General features: G+C 32.2%; 1 protein-coding gene across 2 annotated transcripts in view; it reads right to left on the bottom strand.

Annotated features, from left to right (window-relative positions):
• The window catches only part of LOC134724938 (membrane metallo-endopeptidase-like 1), a 38,490-nt gene that overhangs the window by 4,564 nt on the left and 12,297 nt on the right, over window positions 1-21,629 (bottom strand). For both annotated transcript variants that reach the window (XM_063588325.1, XM_063588326.1), the window contains 9 exons: window positions 19,825-19,902; window positions 18,720-18,837; window positions 16,395-16,508; window positions 15,349-15,503; window positions 9,104-9,220; window positions 4,658-4,792; window positions 2,808-3,534; window positions 1,531-1,650; window positions 838-968 (listed from right to left, as the gene is read on the bottom strand). In XM_063588325.1, the coding sequence (XP_063444395.1) occupies window positions 838-968; window positions 1,531-1,650; window positions 2,808-3,534; window positions 4,658-4,792; window positions 9,104-9,220; window positions 15,349-15,503; window positions 16,395-16,508; window positions 18,720-18,837; window positions 19,825-19,902 (1,695 nt within the window). The remainder of the gene's footprint in view (window positions 1-837; window positions 969-1,530; window positions 1,651-2,807; window positions 3,535-4,657; window positions 4,793-9,103; window positions 9,221-15,348; window positions 15,504-16,394; window positions 16,509-18,719; window positions 18,838-19,824; window positions 19,903-21,629) is intronic.

The raw sequence follows: 21,629 nt of genomic DNA, 5'->3' as shown, positions 1-21,629 counted from the left end.
ATTGCGCTATGGTAACTCTTTGATATTATATCAGACATGTATATCATCCGATCAGTGTGGGCTTTCAAATATTATCTGTAAAGTTTGAAAGTGTTTGGATTTATTCTAATTTCAGATAAGATATTTAAAAATTTACAAACAATCTCCTGTAACATACGTTTTATGTTTAACTTTTTATTCTATTTTGATGAAATGAATTAATATTTTATGAAAGATTGTCCATGCATTTATTTTAATGATGGTAGGAAAATTTCACAATGCTGTTTCTAAAGCCAAAGATACAGACAGGATCTTATGGCCATCAGTGGGGGGATTTGTAAAGGGTTTCTATGTCATTATATTTCAGGTTAAAATTCAACTGGGAGAGAACTTATAATAAAATAATTGCTTTGGTTGCCACATTTTTTTTTATAGAATTGAAACAAAAAGAATTAACCAAGTTTGGGCCTCGTTGAATGAGTAAAAAAGGGAACTTTATACCAAGGAAACATACCTGTTGTCACCTACGAAAAAGATATATAATTATGGTTAACCAACTCGTGATGGCGGCAGTAAACATATAAAAGAGTGACTTCAATCATATCGATTGGAATATTTGGTAGAAAAAAATCCTTGTAAGCAGCAATCAATGAAGTTATGATAGGAATCGCAAAAGTGGAATAGTGATTTCGAAAGTGAGAAATTAACGGATGGATGACGACAGTTAATGATAATTGCTCACATATCGACTATTAGCCTACAAAGGCTAATTTGTAAAAATAAATTTGGAATAGTTGACTTGCAGTTCGATATTTTAATGTACTACTTCCAATAGTAGTCAGAGTGAACAAAACTTACGTGGATTACTCTTCCTTGATCATTGGAATATTTATATGCATTGTAGAACTCAGCTAAGCACTCTAGATGATGAGCAATTGTATACACGACGCTTTTATCAATGGTACCACTAATATAGTGTGAAAGAAGAGCTGCAAGATAACCCAAAAAAATATTTATTTACTCAGGTTTATGGATGAGGTGAAACTTCGAATTCATTTGACCCTTTTTATATATTTTCTTTCAAAAAATAAACTGATGGACTGTCTTTGTATAAACACGGTCTGGGAGTAAATAGACTACTTATGTAGTTTAAACACGGTCTGGAAGTAAATAGACTACTAAGGTAGTTTAAACACGATCTGGAAGCAAATAGACGACTAACGTAGTTTAAACGCGGAAGTAAATAGACTACTAACGTAGTTTTTGTTTTCAGCGGTCTGGAAGTAAATAGATTACTAACGGAGTTTTTGTTTTCAGCTTCTTTTTAGTTTTCAATGGCATGTGTGATTTTCATTTTCCCATTGAACTGTCATCCTCCCAACGCTTTGACCGGTATTTATTTTTTTTAATATCCATACTTTGTGTTTTTCATTTAATTTTCCATGCAAAGTCTTTGTATTATGGTAGGAACAAACGTAAGAAAATAATAAACATAAGTACGTAATAAAATCATACCAAAATGATGTATGCAAAACGCAGAATATAACTTACCGTTTAAATCAAACACTTCTGATAATGCCTGTGATATAAGACCTCCAACAGACCCATAAAGTAACGTCTCAGGAGAGGAATTGTAAAACGCGGGATTTTGCAAACCTAACGACGATATCTCTGTAAAATGAAGAATAACATTAGAAAATCAAGAAACATGACAAGATAGATTATTTCGTTTGCTAATGTGTCATATGAATCAGTTTGACCGGATTTTTCCTTTTGGATTGTACACATGTTGTTATCCATGGCCTTTAATATGTTTTTTTTAGACGGCATTGGTTTTTGTTCATTCTGGAGGCCCGTGAATTGACCTTTTCATATCTGTGATATTGATATTTGATTGGTGGCTGTCTCATTGGGAATCATACTACGTACATCTCGCTATATTTATCATGAATTACGTGGTGCTATTGGTCAAGCACCTCACTTTTAAACGTAATGGTCATATTTTTGTTAGAACCCTTGACTGACTGTGTGGGAATTGTACTGTGAAATACCAGTGGAGAATTTAATGATTTTATGTCATTAGGTTAAGTGCTTTGGGATTAAGTAACTGTGTGCACTTGATTCGGGATATTATTTTGATATATCCTACTGCTACTCGTATAGAGTTCGGTCGCAGATCCTCTCAATAGTTTTTATATTTGCAACTTTTGTAGACTTGGTTGGTTAGACCTACAATATTGTAAAGACACCTGCATATGAATAAATATTACATGATTGCCTCAAGACAGTTTTTGGTTATTTGCAAATATTTACCTTGGCTTTTTTTGCGTTTTTGCCCATACTGACCACGGAGACTTTTAATAATTTTTAAAATTTAATATATAACTAACAATGGTAATAAACAATAGATAAACAACTTACAATAAATAGTCATGGGGAAGATTTAATAAATTGTTATTTACACGATTCAATATAAAACTAGCCCCTAGCTGGTTGGCATATTTTTTGTCTGAGCGGTACAAAAGTCACAACTTACTTAATCCTGTTTTTTTGTTTCTATTGAGTGGTTCTATATATGAAGAAGACTTCAATTCAATTGATATGAATTGTATTGCTTTATAATTCTGTTGTATGAGCCGTAGCTTTTAAAAGAAGTTTGCTACATTCCAAAATACCTCACCCTAAAAAACATAAATTATTGCCAATGCAAGAATATTAATATATTTTCTTACATACTTAAAGAAAGAGTCAGTCGTATTGTAATCCGTAATTTTGGTGCTTTTCAGTTGTTGATAAAGCTTTAAGAGAATCATATGAAATATACATACCAATTTCTCTGTTCCAGGAATTATAAGATGCAATACTTTGATCAAACGCAGAAACAAAGTGAATTCCTTTCATGTCAGATGAATATTTACTCTCCAATGCTCCAATCACATTTTCCTGATAATTGTTGCTCATATAGCTATAGTCTTTGTTATAATTGTTATTCCAATTAAAAGATAAATTAACATGTATTGTTTGTGAAATTATGTCATTTCGCTGAGTTTCTGGTATCCAGTACTGATCTTGTATAGTCTGCATCAGAGATTCTTTTATACTGGTAAAGAGTTTTCTAGACACACTTTCGAAGTACGTGCTTTGGTTTGATAAAAATATTGCAGATAACGGAAAATATTTTGCTAATAATGATATACAATATGAATTATTATAGTCTGCATCTTTTGTTTTATATACACTTGTTGATTTAATAAATTTTGGAAAATGTCTATATACATATTTATATAAATCTGAATTGACAAAAGTATGAGTTAAGATGTATTTTACAACTAACTCCACTTTTGCTTCTGAGATCACAGACGAAATGTCAGACACTAGGTCCACATGGCATAGTTCGAAGTTCTCGTCCACTGTTTTATCGAACAGAGTAGAGAAAAATAAAATCCAGTTAATATTATATCCTTCATATAAATGTTGTAGGGTAGATATTGTCATCCTGTTTTTGCAAAACGAAATTTCTTCCGAATAATTAACTCCACCGTCGTTATACCAAACCTACAAAGAAAAATTATCATTGTTTAAAATAGTGGTTTAGTGTGGGTTTTTTTGTCAGCTTGGTAGTACTTGTTGGTTGTTTGGAAGACATTATCAATATACACTCAAACATTTTAGAACATCAAGGAAAAGTTTCCTTTAACTTTTTGTATAGTATGTTTTCTAAATCATTCATTTGTTTAAATATTTTTAAAAAGCACATTCTGTACTGGTGTACACTTTCCGGGTTTAAATTGCTGATCAAGAATGATTTTGATGTTTCCCAAATGGTGTTAAACTATTCGGTATCGAAGATGTGTTATCATATTGCTATTGACTCTATTTGAATGTCATCCTGATCTTTTTTTGTTTTCATTGGATTGATCTGTGTTATTAATATCGTGTCTGAACATTTACACATGCGGGTGATGCGTGTTTATATAGCACGAGACGATTATCATGTCAACTCATCCGGTCATGATCCAAAAATTCATATTTCTTCTGCGTTTTCTCTTGGTATATCAAAAAAAGGTTTACAAACTTCTGTATTGATAAACAACTGCTGCCCCGTTTTCCTCATCAATTCAAAGCAATTCCAAGATAGTTATCGAAAAATTGCCAAAAAAGTAAATACCTATAATACCGAACTCCATGGAAAATTCGAAACATAAGGTCAAACTGACAAATAGCAAAATTGAAAGCTCACACACATTAAAGGAATGGAAAACAACCGTCATATTCCTGTCATAGTACAGGCGTTTCTTTTTGTAGAAAATTGTGAATTAAACATGTTTTTACAGCTAGCTAAATCTATCACTCGTATTACAATCGAATAGAATTCCATTATTTTGACACAGTCGAATAGAATTCCATTATTTTGACACAGTCGAATAGAATTCCATTATTTTGACACAGTCGAATAGAATTCCATTATTTTGACACAGTCGAATAGAATTCCATTATTTTGATAACAAAATGTGAGCAAAACAAACAGATGTAATAATTCAAAATGTCAAAAACTGAAATACAGCAGTCATAATTGTGTTATAATCTTAATCACTATAAACTCGTGTCATTTATGAGTATCAATTACTTTGAAACAATGGTGTTGTTCACATAAGCGTGTATATCTTACCATACGTACCTTATTCAGTGACATTTCTAACTCGAATACCTCGCTTGTTGCTTGAAGTAAGCCATCAACATCGGAGTTAAAGCTAGTGTTTCCGAATACAGCAAGTAACGCTTCAGACAAAAAATACTCATAGGCATGGAGAACCTGAAATTTGTTAAATGTAACTTTTATAAACTTGCGGCTACATCAAACATGCCGTTACCTAGCTGATTATTTGTTTGTTACTCGATTGTTACATTGCTATTAAAACTTTAATATATGTAGTATTTATTTGTTTAGGAATGTAAGACCGGTATCTGCTTTAAACGTTTGTACTCTGTTTTCACACCCGAATGCAATGAATTATTATCATAGAAATGATCTATGCTGTTATGCTGATATTTATTGTAGAATATACTTGTTGATCGTTGGTGTCAAAATGAGGTTAAAGCTTCTTTTGATAATGTTCCATGTTCGGTGATTTTTCACGGTCAAATATGTGAACCTGTCTTATAACGCTGGCTATATTACACCAGATGCAATCGCCGCCTTCACTGGGGATTCCAACATAAAAATATTCATAATTTTGATCTAGAAGTTGTTTTATTGTGCTTATAATGACCTAATAGAAAATAATAACTTGTATCAACCCAAAGATGGGTTTCTTCCTTTTTTCGCGTACTTTGTTTTCATATCCGAATGCAATGAATTAATATCATAAAAATGAGCTATGCTGTTATGCTGATATTTATTGTAGAATATACTTTTGGATCGTTGGTGTCAAAATGGATTTTAAGCTTCTGTTGATAATGTTCCATGTTCGGTGATTTTTCACGGTCAAATTTGCGAACCTGTCTTATAAGACATTTCATTCTAAGCATTCACCAATGCTATGATACATAGTCAGAGTGATGTAGCATTTGCCGTTTAAACCAGTTTGCGATTATATTCATTCAGTGAATGTAAACGCCGACTGTTTTCATTGACGACATTGTTAACGCTGGCTATATAACACCAGATGCAATGGCCGCCTTAACTGGGGATTCCAACATATATATATATATAAAATATTCATCATTTTGAACTAGAAGTTGTTTTATTGTGCTTATAATGACATAATAGAAAGTAATAACTTGTATCTACCCAAAGATGGGTTTCTTCCTTTTTTCGCATTACCGTTACAGCAACCACGAAAACAGATTTAAGTAATAAAAGTAGTATGGTATTCCACAGCAATCTTGGATCGCTTGTTGCAGAAAACAATTAATTTTACGAAAGTGACCTACCGAATTATATTATTTTCCGGATTTGTAATAACATTAGCAACACAACGGGTGCCACGTGTGGAGCAGGATCTGCTTACCCTTCCGGAGCACTTGAGATCACCCCTAGTTTTTGGTGGGGTTCGTGTTGCTTAGTCTTTAGTTTTCTGTTTTGTGTCTTCTGTACTATTGTTTGTCTTCTTATTTTAAGTCATGGCGTGTCAAGTTTATTTTCTATCTATGACTTTGACTCTCCCTCTGGTATCTTTCGTCCCCCTTTTTAATTCGGATTTTGAACGAAATATTGCAAAGTTTTATGGCAGAAATGCAATTATTTATATAAAGCTTACCATCTTAATAAAGAAAACAAGGCTGATTTCTTCTATTATTACGAATGTTTTTTTTATAAATAAATTAACAATTTTTTTGAAAGCAATTTCAAAATATTTATCTTCTCATAATTTATTTTGATATTCTGTCATTCGTCTTTTTTTCTTCTTTTTGCATCCTGAAGCTTGAAAATAAACTCTTTGTTTTTTAATGATCATATTGTTTTTGTTAGCTTACCGGGCCCAAATGCCAAGTGAGCTTTTCTCATCACTTTGAGTCCGTCGTCGTTAACTTTTACAAAAATCTTCTCCTCTGAAACTACTGGGCCAAATTAAACCAAACTTAGCCACAATCATCATTGGGGTATCTTGTTTAAAAAATGTGCCCGGTGACCCAGCCAACCAACCAAGATGGCCGCCATGGCTAAAAATATAACATAGGGGTAAAATGTAGATTTTGGCTTATATCTCTGAAACCAAAGCATTATCTGACATAGGAAAAATTGTTAATCAGGTCTAGATCTATCTGCCCTCAAATTTTCAGATGAATCGGACAACCCGTGGTTGGGTTGCTGCCCCTGAATTGGAAATTTTAAGGAAATTTTGTCGTTTTTTTGTTATTATCTTGAATATTATTATAGATAGATTTAACTGAAAACAGCAATAACGTACAGCAAAGTAAAACCTACAAATAAGTCAACATAATCAAAATGGTCAATTGACCTCTGAAGTAGTCTTTGCCCTTTATAGTCAACTTTTAACAATTTTCATAATTTTTTTTTAATTTGTACAAAAGATTTAACTACTGGGATAAATTCATAGGTTCATTAGATAGAGATAGTTGTAAGCACTAAGAATTTTCAGTAAAGTTAGATCTACAAACACATCACCAAAATAAATTTTGGCATGAATCCATCTGTGTCCTTCATTTATGATATGCGAATAGACCAAGGTGAGCGACTACATGCTCTTTAGAGCCTCTAGTTTATCATATCGTTAAAAATAGCACTATATAAACTGCATTTTGGTAAAGTATGGAAATTAATCTGCTATTTAGTTTATATCCCCATATTTCTTAAATATTATACAGTATTAGAAATTAAAAAACTAATAAAGCGAACACAATATGCGGACAAAACAGAGTACATTAGTTTAAGAACCATTTGATATTTTCGAAAATGCATTTATAAATTTGATTGGCGCATCATGCTGTAAATCACACCATCAAAAGAACAATGTAAATATTAACTGATAAGCCGATACTTGGTTTAAACATACGACCCTTTCATTCCTCCGTGACTAGTTGTAATTTGTCATAATAATCGTAGCTTTGGGTTTTTGAACTTTCATTTGTATTTGTCATGTGAGAACTTGATAAATGATTATTGATATTGGCACAATGGATTTTGTAATCCATGCAAATGATTCAGTTTCATTTTCTTAATTCTACAAGAAACAGATGCTTTTCCGTATGTTTTATCTGTCAAATTTTACGATAAATAAATAATAATCTAAAGGAAGTGCTACATAGACGTTTATTATGATTCAGTTCGTGTGTGTGTTATATAGTATTCGGTTTGTTTTGTCACCTTGCTTGAATTATTTTCATTTTGTGTCAGTGTATTTACTTAAATCCGGTCAAATTTTATTACATGCAATAATGTAAATAATTTTCCATGTTGAATTTTTTCATTCGTCTTTTTTTCATTTCACATCCTGAACCTTTAGGTTTTTTTGTTTTTTTATCATATTGGTAAAAATAGCACTATACAAACTAAATTACTAGTGATTAGTTATTTTTTTGTTGTTGTTTGAATTTCCGATTACTGACGTATCGGTAGATTACTTATGCAACTATCGAAAATCATCCATTGTAATACAGCATAACATATAAAAACTAGATGTGTCAAAGCGACACGTATGGCCCCGTCTCAAAAATTTGAAAAATCTGCAATTTCAATAACACATGTGGACACAAACATGATGGTTGTTTCACATATCAAAAATCCACTCTAACTCTGGAGGCGTATAGAAAAATGTCTATATAACTCTGATTTTCCACAATTTTCAAAGTTGTAAACCCTTAATTCTGGCAAAAATAAGCGGAGCAGAACGAATCTTAAATTTGATCTGTAACTCATTGTGGTTAGCTCACATACCAAAAAATAGCCCAAAGATTCGTATATCTGTGATTTTCAAAAATTTATCAAAGCCAAAACCCCGAAATTACAGCAAAAATTAGCGGAGCGGAACGAAACTTAAACTTGATCTGTAACTCATATACCAAAAATCAGCCCAATATCTGAAAGCATTTAGAAAAAAGTCCGTATAACTGTGATTTTCAACAATTTATCAAAGTCTATAGCCAATAATTTCGGCAAAAATTAGCCGAGCAGAACAAAACTTAAACTTTATCTGTAACTCATCTTGGTTACCTCACATGCAAAAAATCATCCCAATATCTGATAGAGTTTAGAATAAATTGTGTGTAACTGTGATTTTCAACTATTTATCAAAGTCCAAAGCCCGTAATTTCGACAAAAATTAGCGGAGTGGAACGAAACTTAAACTTGATCTGTAACTCATCATGTTTAAGTCACATACCAAAAAGCAGGCCAATATCTGAAGGCGTTTAGAAAAAAACTCCGTATAATGGTTTGTTGCGGAATGACGGATTACGGAATTACGGAATTTCGTTATTACGGAATTTCGGACAAGGGTAAAACTATATGGCTCCGACAACTTCGTTGCGGGGCCATAAAACATTTCCCTCTGTTATATAAGATTGTTTTCACCTGAAAGTACATATTAAGTTGTGTACTATATAAACTATACACTTTCACTCCTATTCCTCTGTGTCCCGTTTGAACTTTCATGTTTTTTACCTTATCTGGTGGATATCTGAAGTTGAAATCTGCAGGCATTAAGTAACGGAAGCTAGGGATTTCTACTCCATGAGCAAACAACTCTTCAACTAAATCGTTGGAATATCTGTTGGTAATCTGTAAAGAAAGTTTATGACGTACAATATTTTAATCTGAAAAAGGTCGTTAACAAAAGCTCATTCTTATGTAATATGCATATATAATAAACAATTATCAACGAATACTTTCAAATTATAATTATGAAAGCTTCGACTAAAAGCAACATTAATATCATCAGAATTATATTGTCTATGAAAGTTCGGATTAATTAAGAAATCGAAATCTTACCCTCTTAGATCACGTCATCAACCGATAAATCAGAAACAGCAATACGCAGAGTAGTACATGAACACGAACAAGGCAATGAAAAAGAAGACCAGCGTTAAAGCAATAAGAATAAACAAATATTAATACTAAGTATTTAAGAGAGACACGAAACATATATACCGAAGGGATATTTAAACTCGTAAGTGGAAAAGCCATGTTAGAAAAGGCTGAGTAACACGGACCGAACCAAGAAATGGGAGTGATCTCAGATACTCCGGAAGGATAAAAATGCCTTGATCCACATGTGGTACCCGTCGTGTTGCTTATGTTAGTACAAATCCGATGACAAGTCTTATTCGTTAGATCACATTCGCGAGAAAAAAAGGGGAAAGACTTCTGGTTCCGACAATTGGAACAAGTCGTCATCTGTGAAACAGATATTCATTAACGGTCAACCAACGATTAATGGTGTCCGTAAAATTTACAAAAGAATGATTTCAACTTCACCACTTGGAACTCTTGGTCGAATGGATTCCTTTTGAGCAGCAACCCTCTATTAAGGAAATCTTGATATTGATAGAAAATACCACACCTGACATATCTTATCAACTGGAAGATGTATACTATATGCATGCAGGCGCTGCTGGAAATTTGCTACATAGAAAGGAACAGTTCACAATTTGAAAAGCTCAAATAGTTTCTTTTGTCGAAAAATGTTGTTTTCAACCGACCCTCAATGCCAGTTTCTAGATAATAAGATGTGATAATAAGATATACATAGAGGAATGGCAAGCTGTCAGCAAAGAGAAAGAACCTTATTTAGAAAGGTATATGAATTTTCTACTAAAAAGGTGTGTGGTTTTGACATAAGAATTTTAACACATTTTAAAAGGCTTACTTATTAGACTACTTATTTTAACCATGTGAGATTTAATGTCACAACAATAAGGACATTATTGTATATCGGTATACTTGTATTTCAATTTCATGCAAGTCTTGCAGAAAAACTAGCTTTTCTTTATATTCATTGTGAAATAATCAATTATGCACTTAAAACTTAACAATCCCAGTTGTTGATATTCTATCAATAGTTTTGATACAATTTAATGGAGCAAACATAGCCAACAATAGCATTCAACTCAAAAAGTGTCACCGTTTCCTTGTTCTTAGCTTGTGTCAATATTTGTTGACTAACAAACGGAACACAGGCGTGAAATCACGGTATTTGTTTCCTGAATCTAGCGTGTATCTAATTCAATTCTTTGTCGTCAACATAATGATTCCTTTTAATATTCTATTTCGTATTGAAATATCCGACATTTATGATGCTTAATCCAAGAAATCATTGATAATTATAGAATCGGATTGTCGGACATCCGGAATCGAGGAACTTCTTTCACTTGGTTAATGGCAGCCCGTTGAGATTGCATATATAATAAATTTAAGAAAAGACCCATCAGATTTTCTATTTGTATTGATGTTTTTGATTTTTGCTTTTTAATATTATCAAAGCTCATGATCAATATTTTTCTGAATGAATAATCCTGAACCCATTAATTGAAGCTTAACTATTCCTCTTGCTCTGAATAGTATATAGACTCTGTTGAACAACTTTTCAGTTAATTTCAAGGTAAAATTAATGAAGAAAATTGATACAAATTATTGATGCAATAATGTCAAACGAAACAACGAATATAGAAAACAGCCATACCCTCACGAGTCGGAACATTTCGTAGACCTTCAAATAGCAAGTTTAACATAAAAAAAACATCTATATGCATAAACTTCTTATTACTAAGGGATTTTGTTTTAACATTTTATCATGGTTAAAGTGTCTTCAATTTTTTTTTCTTTTAGAGGACTCAGTCTGTTCTAAGCGGAAAATCATTCTCGAAGATATCATCCTTGCTTATGCGATCCGATCCACTTAATGCCGAAGTCGATTTGCGCATTTATCTGTGAACCTAGGGCATAGCAACGTATGGTAAAATGACATAGTGTATTCATGATTCCATAAAAATATACAAGATATTAACTAAACACTTTGTTTTTCAAACGATAAACAAAAGACTACAAAGTAATTCGGGAACCTGATTATTACGGAACAGGAATACAAAAGAAAAATCATGAAAGTTAGACCCAAATCAAAAACCTACATTATCTTATACTGATTAACACATTTTGATAACTCTTTGTTACAATTCCTTTACTACCGTTTTAATGATACATATGTTAAATGTTGATCAACTTTTGTCTTTATTTACTTTTGTCAAATATAAACGATAACTTCAAAGGCATGTTCGTCCTAGTCTTCATTTGATCCTGAACCAATAAGTCACAGAATTCAAATAAAGATTGCTTGAGGTAAGTCAATACTAAAACTTAAAGAAAAGGAACAAATATAAGGGTCGTTAAAATAACCCTATAGTCAGTACCATTGATCTTTTGGCTTCTGGCTGCGATGAAACCCTCGTAAAATCCGGGAAATTCCGAAGTTGTCATTTGCTCTTAGGATGAATATTAAAATCAATGATCTTTAATCTGCTTTTCACATTTTTATAACATCACTTGGTTATCTGTCACATATATTTTATTATCTAAAATCTGATATGGATCCTTGCTTAATTTCTGACAGAATTTTAATGTATTCAGACAAGGGCTTTTAATGCTTAAAGCGATGAAAAAAAATAAAAAGGAAGAACACTCAACTATGTTTTCAATTTTATAATCGATTTTTGTCTCTTTTGGGAATTTGTCGCATTTATTTTCCCACCAAAGGCATTGTTTAATTTACATATGCTGCAATAAAAACTCTTTAATCCTTGTCGTGAGTTAACCGATATGCATCCCCGGAATCTTGTTACTGCGAGAATTTCCATAAATGTCGCTTCGGAATCTCAGATGCTTTCAACATAAATTTTCAATTAATTATCCCTGAACTCTAAAAGTCTTCTTTAACGTGATGGAAACTGACTCACCTTTTTGTATAAGATAAAGAAAAAAACAGTATTTAAAATCAGAAAGAGTATTGGACCTAACACCAATATTGTATTGAACTTCCTTGGAATAGCTGAATATCAGATCATGATAACATGACCATATTAAACGTATACCTTTTATGTCTTTGATACAAACTCTAAACCCGTAAAACGTTGATTTGAAAGATGAAGTATGAATTTGATTATTCCACTCAGCATGAAGATTGATGTCATACTTGGTGCAATAAGAGATAACATTATTTTTCATTATTGATTCACCCACTCCGGGATCTATAAGATCTGGTCTGCTGGCAAATGTTCTCTCGACAGATATCCATTGATGAAATTACGTTAAAACAATAATTTCATTTTACTTCTCAAGAAAGAAAATAGAAATCTTAATAAAATTATAATCTTGTTAAGTTCGCAATTCCTTGCCCTTTTTGCGTGTATGTGAGGCTCTTATTATCAATATTTATTAATTTCATATGAGATGCGTGTAGACCGCGAGCAGTAAATGACACTGTTTTGTACTATTTAATAAATATCCTTTGATGTATGATATTTTTATTTGTTCTATTTGTCAATAAAACAAGCACAACAAGACCCATGAGCATCTGTTTTGTACTGATACGGGATGTCTGTATTAATTATGACTGATTACAAGCTAATTTTGGATAAAGAAAATCAAATTAGTAGTTTTCTACAAAGAAAAATGGATTTTGTTATTGGAAAAACAATAATATTGAATTTTTGCTTGGGAATTGCCATTTTCATCTTCTTGAAAGCAACCTGTACGAACGGGTTATACTTATTAGTTTGTAATTTGTTTGTAATATTAAATGATTACAATGTGTACTTAATTTAAACCTCTCATCTTCAAATTTATTGTCAATGTATGATCAATTTATAAAATAAATATACAAGTAGAACGTATATCATTTGCCAAATTATGGTGCAACCAACATGAATTCTTAGCGCAAAAACATTATTATTCAAAGACACATAATATCAAGAACACAAGTTGTCAAGGAAACAGAGCGAAAGATATTGTCAAAACACCCTCATGTACAACTAGTATGTAGCCTTCAACGATGGACATGTGCTCAAAACCCAGTCACACACTACAGTTACCAAGAGTGTTTCTGTTTGTTTTTGACTGTCCCGTTTCTTCTACAAATCTCGGAGATAAGGGTAAACTAACGGGGAATGAAAGGCTACCTTTATTGAGTTTTTCGGTGGGGTTCGTGTCGCTTAATTTTTTATTTTCTACATGTGTAGTACTTTGTTGAGTGCTGTTGTTTCTCTTTGACTTATTGTGTTGTTGGGTTGCTTCTTCAGTCATAAGCAAAATCTCCCTGCATATATCACTGTTTATCATTTAATATTTATCATGTATTCTTCTTTTTATAAATTGGATATCTATCTCTTGGCAATAAATATTCTCAAATGCAGAACTACTAGTAGTTGTTTTGTAGATTGTATGTTTCCCTTTGTAAATCAATTTAGAATCTCACTTTCACATTTTATTAGAATTAATTTGCTTTCCCCAATGACCTCAGTTGTTATATTGTACAACAATCAATTTGTAAATTGAAATGCTGTTTTAGTTGTCATGATAATAGTTCCATCGTTATTGCTATTAGACATCTCCTCTTAATCTCCAGAACAATGAACTATTATTGTTTTCACGAACATTGTGTTTTGTAAATGTTCAAACCAGTTGTAACATTGGAGCTGATTTTTTTTTAGTTTTAACGATTTCCACTTAATTTTTCAAACAGATTGCCATAATCACAAGAACTCTTATCTGTTGATTTGTTTAAACGCATCATACGGAGAATTGTATGAAAATGCAATAATATTGATTTGTTATTTAGGGTTTTTTTTTAAACTTTTTTATTATTGACTTTTTGACTTGTAAATAGCAGTCAACTTGTCTTTGTCACATTCGGTATTGTATTACATTTTAATCTAATTTCCTCTGTCACCACATTCACTTCTACAATACATCGTGTTTTACAACTGTCTTCAATCTATTTTGAATAGTCACGCGTCCTTTTTATTCCTTTTTTTCTCATTAATAGCTATTTCCTTGTCTTCATTTTTATGGATTGGATATTTCGATAGGGTTGTGAAAAGACCGAGACGCCTTGTGTTAAAAACAAGAATATCTTTTTTTCTTCACTAATGCTTTTGCATTACATGATGTATATGAAGTTCTAGTTACATTTTTTAAGAAAAAAATATATTGGTACTTTTAAGACGGTCAGCCTTTTAGCATAAAATGATTTATAAATATCAAAGAGGGACCAGATCTTCTTTTCCATGATTTTGAAACGGAAAATCCCAATGGTTTGCCATCAATAAAAATGTGCGTTTTACAATTGGTTAAAGATTGAATTGTACCTGATACATCCAGAAATTCAATATTTATATGTATGAGCCTGTAATTCAGTGGTTGTCGTTTGTTGATGTGCTACATAACAACATAATAAATTGCAATATTTTTTACATATTAATGTCAAACTATTTGATACTATATTATTAAAAGGATCTTCATATGACAAAGACAGTATGTAACGATCATATTTTCATCCCGTATATACTGGTTTTTAGGAGCTAAAACTGAAAATGAAAATGGAGAATATGCCAAACAGACAACAACCTGACCAGATAGCAGATAACAGCCACCATGGGTCTTCAACGCAGCGAGAAAATCCCGCACCCGGAGGTGGATGTTAGCTGTTTATAACAACCATGTTTTCATCATACTGGTTGAATATAACTCCATATAAAGTTGCTTCAATACAGTAGTGTTGCTAAGATTTGCGAAAAATTTCTTAATTGCTTTACGACTTTGAATTCTTTGTAATTTCTTTTACTTCAAAAACCATTTAAAGAGTACTGTCATATTTACATTTCAAGTAAAAAAATACTACTTTTCAAACAAGAACTTACGGTGATATCTCCATTTTTCTTAACTATTACTTTGAAGAGAGGCGTAGCTCCATACTGCTTCATAACTATAGCTAGTAATCTGGTGACGTAGTTCTTTGTGTCATTTTTCATGTTCACCCCATTATTGGTCTTCAAGCTGACTAGAAGATGCCTGACTGTAAACAACACAAAAACAAAACAAATAAACAAAATTTTAGTACTGATTCACATTAATTATTCAAGGAAAAATCTTATATTTGGTGAAATAAATTCTTGTTTAGTTGACAATTTGTTCTATCGTGGCATTTTTCGCTGAAAGTGGTATGTCATAGTCAAATTGTAATGTCAATAATGACAAATATCTCTATTCCTGTGATAAATTGAAGTCCGCATACAAAATAATTTGCAGAAATTTATGGAGGCTAATGAGTTATGTCAAAGAATAACAATAAATGGCAAAGTTAGCATTTGAAAACATAAATATTCGTTTCCATCTGACATTAAGATTCAAACAGAGACTTGGGGTTAATGTACACGACTAAAAGAGTAATGGCTACTATTGGCGCGTTTCTGCTACACTAATGATAGACGACATTTATCTGAATTGTAGACTTAACACAATAATGCAAAGACAAACGAAATGTGATAATTTCTAACAGCAAACGAAATGTTCTCAGATCAATACGAGTATCGGCACCTCTGAGAAATCCCAGTAAATTGGATTATATCGACAAATTCATTCTTAGATTGCCAAATGAACGTCCCACTATAACTTAAGTTCTGTCCGTGACTTCTGTACATGAAGATGGATTGGGGGATAATTTCATTAATATTCCATTACAGTTTGTTTCAATAAATGAAAAAATGTAGCATTTGTGCAAAACATTTTACGCAAATAATGTTTTCATGAGATTTAGAAATTAACAATGACAGAAGATTTACAAAACAAAAAGGTGTGTGATGATTATATGGTTAATCAGAAAGACTTCTATGTCATTTTAAAACATATTCTTGATACTTCTATTCATAGTGATAAACAAGTATATAAGTTTATGGTATATACTTACGCTTCTCTCGTGCTGTTACTAACGTTTCTTTCTCGTCTTTGCAATCTCTGTATAGTACTTTAACAGTTCTACGAGCTTCTGATTCAGAAGATGAAAGTGGTGTTGACAATGAATCTACAAAAATTATAAAAGTGAACATGATTTATACTAGATTGGGTGTTTCTGAAATGGTTATCTTTTTCAGAAAGGAATTGTCATAAATACCGCATAGAGCAACATACCACAACAACTAGGAACACCATACTTCTCGGGGGAGGGGGAACAGACATACAAACAAAGATAGACAAAAATGAATAACACATGCTCCAGATAGCCCTTTTTTGTCTAATTAGGTCATTATACCACTCCATTGTGTTAATTTGGTTTGGATAAATGTTATGATACACAGGCACGTCAGGTCGGAAGGGGGACATCGATTCCTCGGGTACAGACAGTGCCAAACTCTTTGTACTTAGAATTTTGCAACAAAATATTATGGAATCCTCTTAAGAGAAAAAAAATATCTTCACCGTTTAAAATATACCTTTCCAGTAGCAGTGCGCTATTTCCGCCTTTCACCGGGTCGAGCAACTTTGAGAATTCTTTTCCTATTTCATTTATTGCTAATTTGTTTTCAGACTAACAAAACATGAATATTATGCTACTGAACTAACATACAATAATCTAGCAGACACTTATGGGTCTTTTGTGGGCGAGACGCGCGTCTGGTGCAGATGTTAAATCAGTTCTGGTGTCTATTATGAGTTTATTTACAACAATTGTGTCGATGCCACTGCTGGTGGAGTTTTTATTCCCAGAGAGTATCACCAGCCCAGTAGTCAACACTCCTGTGTTGACATGAATTATTATTGATATGGTCATCATTGTATATTCCAATTAACTGTTTACAAGACTTTGAAAATTTGAGATGCAGAGTCTTTTTACTGTCTTGTGAATAAATTGCATTAGCTGTATTTGGCGGGAATTGTGGGAAATTTTGGTCCCGGTTCTCTTCGGTTTATTGCTTTGTTTGGCCTTTTTGTTTTGTTTGGTTTGGGCGTCACTGCTGGGTCTTCTGTTGGCGATGCGCGCTTTTGGCGCAGATGCAGAATCAATTCTGGTGTCAATTAATTGTTATTTCGCTTTTGTTCAGTTTTAACATATGATTTTTATGCTATAAAACAATAAAACAATATGAAATTTGTTGAAAAAAAATATTTAAAAAATCGTAAATGTTGATAGAGTAAAATCTATGAGGGACTCAAATTCAACACGTAATTCAACAAACTGGCCTGACAAGTTTTAGTGACTGTACCATAAGAAGAAAATTATATATTGATACATTGAATACAATGTATAGAGCTCAAAAAGATTAGAAATTAGCTTAGGATTAGGATTCTATTTGTAGTAGTTGACTTGGTGATGCTTTTATCATATCAACAGCTTAATGTAGACGAAACCCGCGTCTGGCGTACTAAATTATAATCCTGGTACCTTTGATAACTATTTACACCACTGGGTCGATGCCACTGCTGGTGGATTTCGTCCCCGAGGGTATCACCAGCCCAGTAGTCAACACTTCGGTTTTGACATGAATATCATTAATGTGGTCATTTTATAAATTTCCTGTTTACAAAACTTTGAATTTACCGAAAACCTAAGGATTTTCTTATCCCAGGCATAGATTACCTTAGCCGTATTTGGCACAACTTTTTGGGCTTTTGGATCCTCAATGCTCTTCAACTTTTAACTTGTTTGGCTTTATAAATATTTTGATATGACTATGAGCGTCACTGATGAGTCTTATGTAGACGAAACGCGCGTCTGGCGTACTAAATTATAATCCAGGTACCTTTGATAACTACTTAACCAATATGATCGGGTCGTCCGTCCAGAACCAGCACCTCTGTCTATTGTTTCGGTCAAAATGATAACGCGGTTTTGCAAACCAAACCAAAGAGTTTCCCCGTTTCATATAATGATTTATATTCTTTTCATAATGATTTCATTGGTTACCATAACAAAACATGTTCTTAAACTTCTATGTGGTGTCAGGGGTACCAGTGTGCAAGCTCTTCTAACAGTACTTCTTGTTATTACCTGACTTGAATATCTGTAACTAGTTGGCAATCCAAAAAGTCTTAAAGCGGAGTCATTGCTAGATAAACTATATTTATTACGGTTAATGAATACTGGCATTTTGTTTGTAGCGTCGTTCAGTGTAATTATGATTAAAGATAGAACCAGAATTCTATCCAATTTATCGTAGATAGTTTTACAAAAATCTATACAACATTTCAAATCATATATTTTTCGCAGAAATGTATATACCACAGCATCTTTTACCTTCTAAATACGATCCGAACTTCTCCCGTAAAACATCTGGAACTTCTCGGACTCTTTGGCTTTCCCATGACAGATGTGATTGGTGAAGAAAGCCTCCACATGCAAATTCGTAAAAATCCTATTTCAAAAAGCAAAGGTAGATTAATTACCAAATATTTTACTTAATACAATTATTATTTGATGGATTCACATCTGACATAATATGAGGAGTTTTTCTTGCTTTTACTTTCAAGATAATGAATTTGTCTAAAAACCCAAGCACCCAAGAAATTGCATGTCTGCAAATATTGGCAGGTTTCAAAGATTTTATCCGAACCACTGAATTTCAATCAAGTTATTAATCAGATACTCTGTTTCAATTATTAACTTGATAAATAAATCCATATAACACTTGACAAGATCGTTTATGAAATAAGACGTATGCAAATTTCAATACACAACGCGTTAAAAGGCTGTTAGTTGTCATACTTAATATTCTGTTTGCAATGATGACAGCTCGATTTGAATTGTTAATGAAATAAATAGACTATGCCAAAAGAAACAGATTACTACAAAATAAAAATAATGTATCGGTGTGTATTCAGTCTATATTATTAACACATAATGAGGAAGTACAATTTAAAAAATTGAACATGGCCTTAGTGTCTTTTCAAATAATTCTTCCTTAAAATTTCTAATACAAGAAATTCACTGAAGTGATCATTTATTATTACTACAACAAAATCCATAAATGGGTTTCGGATTACGCAAAAATAAGATTTGGATGAAACTTTTGTGTAATTGTAAAGAAAATATAAACTTAATACGTGTTAAGAATATAATTTATTTTCCCCAGTAGGTTTTCGTGGGAATTGAATACCCCAAATTCAATGTTTATTTGACATTAATCAATAAATGACCAGCTTAACAATAATAGCAAACAACAAATTCTGCCTATCTAATTTGGTATATATGGCCTTTGTATGCACGAAGGCGCGATATTAAACCGTTGACAACTCTGGTGATATATCCAATTTATTATTGAATTCCTTTCTGACCATTTTTCTTCGAAGTAGACGTTAAATTAACTGGTCAAGTGTTTTGATTGGGTGACGAAGATAATTACCTCACATGGGTTTGCGTTCGTGTTCATCCGTGATAAGACCGACGCTGCTTGGTGGATACAATCAGAAGTTTCACAAACCTACAAAAGACAATCAGGCAAAGACTATATAAATATGCAAATGGCTTGACATAACCTTATTTTAAGCTAATTTCCAAGTTAACATTTTGGCCTTATAATAACTTATAAGCTAAGCAAAGACCACAGAAATATGCAAATGGCTTGACATATCATTTTGAGTCAATTTCAATAATTACATTTAGGCCTTATAAGCTCAGAATGAAAATCAAATGAAATGTTAAATACGACAATATATCAGAAGTATTTTATGGCACACATTTATATATATAGATAGATACTAGATATAGCTTCGTTGACGAAGAGAAGAGAATAACGCCAATCTACATATCCTACAATGAAAAATTTTGAAAGTTTAAAAAAAAAATACGATAAAAAACATTAATTCGGCTTGACAGAAACATACATGGTGTCTACCCTTTGTTTTGAAAGTGGACCTCACTTTCGTAATTCCATAACCGGATAATTTAAGATATATACACCACTGGACACAATATATCAATCATAATATACTTAAATTAAAAATCATAAGATGAGTTCAAGTAATGAATATTTTGGATGTCGTTAAAATATTCGCATGTAACGATACAAGTATATGTATAACCGGGGCCGTGTCAACGAAGCTGTTCTAGGACTAAGACATGTCTTAGGATGGTCTTAGGACGCGTCTTAGTCCTAAGTCGGGTTAACGAACGTCTCCTAAAATAAGATATGTCCTAAATTTGGTCCTAAAGTTAGGATATACAAATAGGTGTCTTAGGATAGTCCTAAAGGTTACATCGTCCTAAAACGTAATAAAAACAATAAATATGGCATAAACTCAATACTAAAAATACTAATACAATATTAAACTATCATAAGATAAAATTAATAAAAAAAATATGTTAAAGATTTAATTGTATTATATTAAATTGTTTCGTGCTGCCTTTTTTGGAGCCTGAACAATACTATCATCATAAGCAACATATTTTAAATAATTCAAATATGGGGAAAAGTTTTCTTCTTTTTTTTTACCTAATCCCGATTCGATATATGTAATGAAATCGAGTGGACCTAAGGACAAAACTAGTTTATGTACTAAAATTGCAGCACGAATATCAGAAAGTTTTGTAAACATTTACTTTTGTTTTCGTATTAAATTCATTTATATCTTTTATCGTATTTAATAACGTATTTATTAGTATTCCGTAAAAACTTTAACTTTTATTTTGCGTTTATTGTTTTCTATATTAGAGTCAATCATCCTCCCTCTCTTTACATATAGGTTCTAAAATACAATTCAATCTTTGTCATACAAATCTCTACATATATTTTCAATTAAATAAATGTGTTAGGATGGTCCTAGGACCATTGTAGTTAGGACAGTCCTAAGACAGCTTTGTTTTACATCCTAAGACATGTCTCAGACACGTCCCAAGACCATCCTAAATAATGTCCTAAAACCTATCTTAGGACATATCCTATGATACTTTCATTGACACGGCCCCAGGTGTATACATACAAATGTAAAGTCCTAGATGATGAATTTCATTTCTTTTTGTATTGTGTCATTAACATATCTTTGCGTTCTAATCTTTTTGCTTATCTAAAAGACTATGTACCATTATTTCAACATCTTGATGCATTCAATAAACTTAAACACATTATAAACCCCATCCCTGAACTTGTTTGTCATATTGGAGTCTTCATAAAACAAGTCTTTAGAACTGAGGGAGTCAGACCCGAGTCAG

This window comes from Mytilus trossulus, chromosome 7, assembly GCF_036588685.1.
Source record: "Mytilus trossulus isolate FHL-02 chromosome 7, PNRI_Mtr1.1.1.hap1, whole genome shotgun sequence".
In the NCBI taxonomy this organism is placed as follows: Eukaryota; Metazoa; Mollusca; class Bivalvia; order Mytilida; family Mytilidae; genus Mytilus; species Mytilus trossulus.
The sequence above is the reverse complement of the archived record's forward strand: the minus strand, read 5'-3'. Positions and strand labels throughout refer to the sequence as shown.